Source organism: Halyomorpha halys, unplaced genomic scaffold (genome assembly GCF_000696795.3).
Source record: "Halyomorpha halys isolate HHAL.00 unplaced genomic scaffold, Hhal_1.1 Scaffold622.1, whole genome shotgun sequence".
NCBI classification, from domain to species: Eukaryota; Metazoa; Arthropoda; class Insecta; order Hemiptera; family Pentatomidae; genus Halyomorpha; species Halyomorpha halys.
The window spans coordinates 248768-257162 of NW_027106831.1; the positions used below are offsets into that span (position 1 = coordinate 248768).

The 8395-nt window shown below is 31.2% G+C and overlaps 1 protein-coding gene across 1 annotated transcript in view; it reads left to right on the top strand.

The window, feature by feature from the left end:
• The window catches only part of pasha (partner of drosha), a 119097-nt gene extending 115833 nt beyond the window's left edge, over positions 1-3264 (top strand). Inside the window, exon 15 of the mRNA XM_067045129.1 lies at positions 2053-3264. Coding sequence (XP_066901230.1) covers positions 2053-2142 — 90 coding nt within the window. The 3' untranslated portion in view covers positions 2143-3264. The remainder of the gene's footprint in view (positions 1-2052) is intronic.
• Positions 3265-8395: the final 5131 nt, after the last annotated feature.

Sequence of the window (8395 nt, forward strand, 5' to 3'; positions counted from 1 at the left end):
TATTACAATATATATATATGGGTTTTCTAGACAATCAGCACACTTAACTACTAATAAAATTTAAACTAAATTAATAGCTACTTGTACAAATGTATTTAAATTCTAGGTAGAGCGAAATTAACCAATTTATATAATCTTTTGATGATTGAAGGTCCTTGATGTTTTTTATCTCAAAAACACCCACTGACTGTAAACAAAGCATTGGTCCTCTAACAGTTTTCAACACACATCTCATCTGATCCAAACAAACAGTACCTTATTCTTCTTGTATGATTTTTGTTGTATTCTTTTTCTCTTGAAGTCTACCACTTGTTGACAATGGGTGGTCTGCACCACTGCTTCCTGGAGACGTCCAATACCCACGCCATCCAAACAAACAGTGATCCAAACAAAGAGTACCATTTCCTTTATTCTATCTTTAACGTTCACTCATCGATTCAAAAAAATCAATTGTAGCACATTCACTCTAAGCTACTTGCTATGATTCACGATGTAAATATTTTATTGATAATTGTTATTGTCTTCTATTTCTTCTTAGATTATTCTTTTTCTATAATTATATTAGAGAAACAACAACAGTTGAAAATTTTCAATCCACCCACTCAACATAGCATTAATTCAAACAGACTTCGGAAGGAGGCGTGCCACCATCTTGAATATCCTGAAGGATGCATCTTTTCGCCATATTTGACTGATCAAAATTGGTTAGCTTGCTTATTGGTTTAATACAACAAATAAACAATACTGAAACGTAGATACATACAAATAAAAACATAACTAAAATTATCTGTACATAAAAAAGAACTATTTATTTAAAAAAGAAGATATTACAATACATATATATAATTGAAAAAAAAAAGGAAAGGGAGAGAGAAATTATCAACTCAGTTGTATCTCAAAGGCTGATCTTTTATTGTGTTTATAACCTCTATATATACATCTTCAATCAGCTGATCAACTTGATCACCTTGCATCAAAATAACAGCTTACTAAGACTGTAACTCCCCCACCAATACAACTCATGAAGGGTCAGGGGTGTAGTACTTTGTATTGAAGTACTGTTACTATACCAACATTGTGTAAGGAAGTTATTTAGTCAGAATCATGCTCAACTTCCAGATTTTTACCCAATTAAGGGTACCCACTTTATGAGGCTGGGAGGACCCTGGAGGGCTCCCGAACCCACAGGGCTGAATCACACGGCTACAGTGAAATAGAAAATTATCTTTCACAGCTGGATTTGAACTGGAGTCCTTGGAGTTAGTTATATCAATATTATTATATTACTCAGATTGAATAAAGATAATTGTAATATATAGATTAATTAATTTTTTGTGAGCAGTACAAGGGTCTTTTGCAACATGAGAATGAAGGTCTAAGAGACCTTGGTCATCTGGAAGCTAACATATTAGCAAATCTGAAAGAGTTGAATTTATCAAAAGAGATGAATCTACTTGTTTGCAGTCAAAGACTGTTGGGTTTTAATGTTTTGTATCTATATGTTCATTGTAATAAATGTTAAAAATGTCTTCCATTTTTATGGATTTATATTATATTCATTTTTTTAAATACTAGATTTCAATTTCATTCTGAGACTCTAGTGTTAGAAATAAAGTTGTAAAGATTGGTCTTGATCAATTTTTACATTGATGATTATTTTGAAGCCTGAGTATTTCTGTTCCTAATGAAGCATCTACAACCTCAGCATCATTGACTAGTATCATATTTATGTTTTTGAAATACTATATCATAAAAGCCTGATCCCAAAATGTGGCGTTATTCAGTTAGAGACTCAGTTTAATTAATTAAAAACAACATTTTGTTGATTTTATATTAATTGTTGATGATTATAGATATGCTATGTAAAATTGTGAGGTTAGAAACAAAGTAGCAAAAATGTTATTCTATCAATGTATACTGTCTTAATAATAAAAGGCATTGCTTAATCTCTATAATAATTTATTGATACGAATATAAGATCTCTAATATTTAGCCATTTCATCCACTTTACTTTTTAACAAACAGTTCAATTAAATAAATCTTTGATTTCAGATGATGGTGAAACCTATAGGTTTGTTTATACCTCCTGCAGGAACATCATTGCCAAGTTCAGGGACTGAACTGAATAAAGTGGATTTCTAAGTTGTTTTTCAATAATTCTCCATTAAATACATTTCTAACCTAAGAAGTAGCTGCATAAATCACTGAACATTAAATTCTTTCTGTTGAGTATCATGACCTTGATTGACCAGGTTTTAGAAACTATAAGCATAACTTTGAGAAAGAGCTCCTAAGTTAAAAAATCTTAATAAAGTTGCTTCTAGGAAGAACTAGTCACTCTACTAGTTCCTTGACTTTTCAACTGGTGGCACTGAAGTTTATTTTGAAACTAAACTGCTTAGAGTGATTTCTAAGGGAAAACACAATTGTGCAAATTTTTTTATTTAGAACCTTTTCAGACCAAGGCAACGGTATATAAACTAAAAACCTGACGTTCTTACTGATTTTGATGAAGATTCAGTTTTATTTTTATTTATTATTGGGTTGTAACATATGAAATATCAATTCCTAGGATATGAGTCAAATGAACTTTTATTTCATCATTCCAAATATTTTTATTTCTCAAATTTATTGATTCATAGCCAAGACGTTTTTTAGGACAAGAAACTAAAAATCATTTTTGGAATTGGAAGAAATGTATTGTGGTTGGTAGAAGTTATCTTGTTTTGCTTTTTATTTATACTAATTGACAACTATTTAGAAGTTATGAATAGATGGTTGGGGGTGCATTAATCAAAAATACACAAATAAACATAATATATTTATTCATTCAAGTCGAAACGTCCTCACAAAGAAATAAATTTTGTTTATTTGTGTATTTTTGCTGTCCCCATCCCGACCATCTTATCATATTTAGAAGTTGTTTTGAATAAAAATAATGTTGTTAGTCTTTTTTTTTTTTTTAATTTTTCTCATACCGTAGAACTAAAATTTGAATTGTTGTAACCCAATAAATAGTATTTGTTGAAATTCATGAATTAATATTATTTTCCTTTAGGTTGACTGTTTTGACATAATAAATTAGTCTTTCATTCTTTTGAGAATAAAAACCTGTCCATTTGTATTTGTTTTGTTTTTTTTGTAGTTTTATAATATTATTTATAACCATTGTTAAAAAGTTTCTCTAGCAACATCTCTCTGTAATTAAGTTATAAATATTTTGTAAAAAGGAGGAACAATAAATTGTTTTTAACAAAGTGGATTATTAATGTTGCTATTATTTCAGTTATATTTTAATGAAAATTATATATTATGATTAAACATTTTGATATAATATACACAGATTGTAATATCATTCATTAGATATTAGATTTTTGTAAAAGTAATAGTTACCTTTTACTTTTTTTTTTATGAAATAAAAAGTCAGCATCTAGAATCAATGGCATGCTCACATGTGTTAGGTTAAGGCTAAATGTTCCACTTCCAGACACACTAAAATTAGCATAATTTACTTTATGGTTTTTAAACATAGAATTCACACTAATTAGTTTTTAAATATACCAATTTAATAAGGAAAATAAAATACAAAAATATGAGTTAATGATTGTTTTTTTAAAAATGGAGTTATAAACAATTGCAGACAGAACTGTTTACTAAAACCAATGAGACATTTCACGTAATTATCGTGGGTATAAAGCAAATGTAAAGGAAAAAGTACATTGTTGTTAACAAGATGGGGTTGAGATGGTTACCGACTTAAAGGACAACTCTAGGCTACAAAAACCAACTTTCTCATAGGAAAAAGAAATATTTCTGAAGAGTAAAAGTAAGATTGCAATTGGTATTTATTGTTATTTATAGTTCTTTTTTGTTTACTATCTAACTAGTACTAGTAATTGTTGTTATTGTTTATATATTTTTCATAAATCATGGGATTTTAGCCTATTGACAGTTATTTTTTTGAAATTATCCACAACTATTAACTGTTTCGCGCTTTCACAAAATAAGAAAAGAAGTATAAATATATATTTCTTTGAATTTATTTTAACTGGAAATGCCTTAGAATAAATTGTAGAAGTTCAAATATCTTCCCCAAAGTTACTTGTCTATTGGTAACCCATTAGGAGAAACAATGGGAAAAAGGGGGGCACAACTATAAAACCCTTACCTCACCTGTACTGAGAGCCTCAATAATGACTTCCTTCTGACAGGTAAACTATTAGCTGGTAGTTAACATATTTGTGGATTGGAAATGATAGAAAATCTCATACATACATACTTATGAGATATGCACTATAAACAAAGAATAATGTATATATAAATGTCTTAACATCTAAACTCTATACAGCTTTGAGCTAAGGGAGATTTTCAGTTGCAAAATCGTCCTAAAGAAAAAATAGGGGGCCCTTGAGGCTGGTATGATGCGAGTATATCTGTATTGTGGGCTGACAAAATAAACAATACTGTACAACAAGAAGAGCCTTTTAAGAGTTCAGCAGTATAAACATCCATTCCCTAGAGTATTATAATGATGCTTATAACTAGCGTTCCCAACAGTTTGTTGTAGATCACTTTACATAAAATACACCACTTACACAGAACTTCACATTATATGTTGTTAAGATATTGAATTTATTTTACAAAAGAAACTTATTTACAATTATTAGATTAATTAAATTAATTTTATAAAATAAATTAGAGATATAAAAGTATATATCTTTAATGTTACTTCAACCCCTCATTTCGTAGAAGTATCCAAGGTTGTCTAGATCTGGAAAACTGTCGCAGCAGGAAAATACTCTGATAAAATAAAAAAATCGTCAATTATTACATTATTTATTTATTACATCTATAAATAAAAAAATATTTCAGAATCACTATAGTGACACTAAAAGAAAGTCTGCCAAATGAATATCTGAATTCGATGTCCGTGAGAATCATTCAGGACGACTCTCAATCGTCACGATTATGAACTCTAATGATTACTGATTCTCAATCATGAAGCCTAATTTCCACGGGAATTTGAACTCTAATGGTTTTGTTTTTTACGATTAGCCTGGTTTGGACGAAAGTTGTCAATAATCGTAAACAGAAGTTTGCAGTTTTTCGTCATTTACACCGTATGGACTCATCGGGATCTGAAAAAACACTGGTATAAAATCCTTATCCAATTGGATATTCGAGGTGAATTCCTCGTTAAAAGAATCTCTTCATATTACCTGCTTCAAATGGTTTAAAAAACACAAATTCTATTATTGTTTAAGATTTCTTTTACAAATATCTAACTTAATATTACCCATCTTAAACAGTTTTTTAATTACTGCTTCCTTATACTGTAGGATTGTACTCCATTATATTTCAGCATGGCATCCTAAGCAATTCCGGGTGTCATAAAATACCAGGAAGGGTACTACAGAGAATATGTTCCCAGTTAGATGTCTGAAATTTTCGAAGACATCTCAAAAAGCATGAAAACAATGTCCCTTCCGCCACACGACCATAAGCGACATCATGTCGACATGATTCATACCTTGGTCCATGGCCATTATTCCATAAAGGATGTGTAAATAGGGGAAGATTCCTCCCTCTAAGAAGCATTCCCAATCCTGACAAATGTAGATAGTGTATATTGTAAACAGATGTTTAATAAATAATTTTGTTTAAAATATATATATTGTATTTAAATGTTAAAAATAAGTAGTTATAAGATATTAAATTTAATTTATTTTACAAAAGAAACTTTTTTACAAATATTAGATTAATGTTAGCTGGTCTGGTCCAAGTTGGAACTGTCTACCTTTTGTCAGATAGGCAGTCCGAATAACAGTTGAGTTGCACCTTCAACATGCCTTTTAGGAAGTCCATCTTCTGGGTTCGCTCCACCTGGCCACATATTTCCATCATTCCCTCTGCCTGTTGTATAATAATAACAGGAGTTTCTCCACAAACTCACCTTTCGATTGGCCCCGGGCTTAGCGCTCTTTAAGTAAATAGAAAAATCTCCTAGGGTCCATCTGCCACCACTATATAGTGTATATCTTGAGTCATATTTTCAGCGTCTCCCAGGAGATAGTCAGGTGGCCCTGTACGGTGTTCAAAAGTCGCCGTGAGATACGACAAATCAGGGAGGCCTCGAGCAATCTTACATCTGACTCCAGCAACTTGTCTGTTGGCTATTAAACTTTTAATCTGATTACTGCCTTTGATAAAATGTTCGAGGTCACCTAACTATTCCCGTAAATAGCTGGGGGATGGCCTTAGTTTTCCCAGCATTCAATATTAAATCGTTTAATGCCATGAGTTAATGTTATTTATATATTCTTGTATCTTTTGGATGGCCTCAAGCATCTCAGAGGGATGGGAGGATATGTAGATTTGGAGATTGTCAGTATTGTAAATGGTGAATGGAATCAGTGAAATCGTTAATGTAAATAGGGAAAAGGGTTGGTAGAAGTGGTTACCCCTGAGGAACACCTTGTGTCAGAAGAAGTAGAGAGGAAGGAGATTTGTTTGGGAACGATGGGACAAGAGGAACCACTGCAGGATGCTGTTTGATATGAGGTTTTGAAATTTGTTGAGCATCTTATGGTTAACAAGTCAAAGGCTTTCAAAAAATCGAAAATAACTAGTATTGAAATAGATTGTCTTTTGAAATTTTGAGTAAAGCAGATTGTGTGGAATGTTGGGAGCAAAAACTGAAGTGGAAAGGGTTAAAAGGAGTTTTTTGCTCAAGAAAATTATTAAGTTGGGAGTGGACTAATCTTTTAAGTGGTTTGGACAAAGTAGATAGAATGAATATTGGCCAGATGAAGATTTTCTTCCAGGCTTTGGCAAAAATGGAATTTTGAAGGAAGATTTATAACTTCTCCCTTCAAAATTCCATCGACCTCGAACATTTTATCAAAGGCAGTAATCAGATTAAAAGTTTAATAGCCAACAGACAAGTTGCTGGAGTCAGATGTAAGATTGCTCGAGGCCTCCCTAATTTGTCGTATCTCACGGCGACTTTTGAACACCGTACAGGGCCACCTGACTATCTCCTGGGAGACGCTGAAAATATGACTCAAGAAACTATATAGTGGCGGCAGATGGACCCTAGAAGGAGATTTTTCTATTTACTTAAAGAGCGCTAAGCCCGGGGCCAATCGAAAGGTGAGTTTGTGGAGAAACTCCTGTTATTATTATACAACAGGCAGAGGGAATGATGGAAATATGTGGCCAGGTGGAGCGAACCCAGAAGATGGACTTCCTAAAAGGCATGTTGAAGGTGCAACTCAACTGTTATTCGGACTGCCTATCTGACAAAAGGTAGACAGTTCCAACTTGGACCAGACCAGCTAACATTAATCTAATATTTGTAAAAAAGTTTCTTTTGTAAAATAAATTAAATTTAATATCTTATAACTACCTACTTTTAACATTTAAATACAATATATATATTTTAAACAAAATTATTTATTAAACATCTGTTTACAATATACACTATCTACATTGGTCAGGATTGGGAATGCTTCTTAGAGGGAGGAATCTTCCCCTATTTACACATCCTTTATGGAATAATGGCCATGGACCAAGGTATGAATCATGTCGACATTGAAGGGAGAAGTTATAAATGTGTAGGAAAGGAAGAATGATGCATCATTTAAAATGAGTTATATCTTAATAAATATTAAATTTCTCAGGAACTAAAAGATGTTTAGTAGTCTATTAGCACTCAAATTGCAGCTAATTAAATGCACCATAAATTAGTTTATGATGATTATCATTGTAAGTATTGCAATATCCATATTTCATATTACAAAGAAAAAAAGTTTTTTTTTATTTATACCCGCAGAACCATTAAACATAAAGAGCTCATAGAGTTCAAATTGAAGCTCCATAAAAATGTACTACAAAGTAGTTCCCAATTATTGTATGCATAAATACAGCAGCTTTTAGTGTCAACAGTTGAAAAAAAGTGCATCACTACTTTATGTAATATTCTAGTTCTTTGATAATAAACAGAATGATCCATGCCAATACTAATCAAGCTCAAGACTTCAAGAATTAATTATAAAGATACCTAACATTTTGATGTATCAAAAACATTTAAAATAATCAACTGATATTTTGAACATATACTGTTAAGGAGCTATTTTTGTTTATGAGAACATAGAAGATGCAACTTACTCATATTAACAATGAGGAAATAGGTTATTTAAACTCAATATTATTAATATATTATATTTAGATTGTATATTATTACTATATTATATTTATATATATTATATTACTCTCCAACCATCCCTAGATTAATATTAAATAAATATAAGGTACTAACATTAGTTAATGTTAGTCATACAATCAAAATTTTTAAAAACAGCAATAAACACAGGAAAATAAGTAACAAGATAAG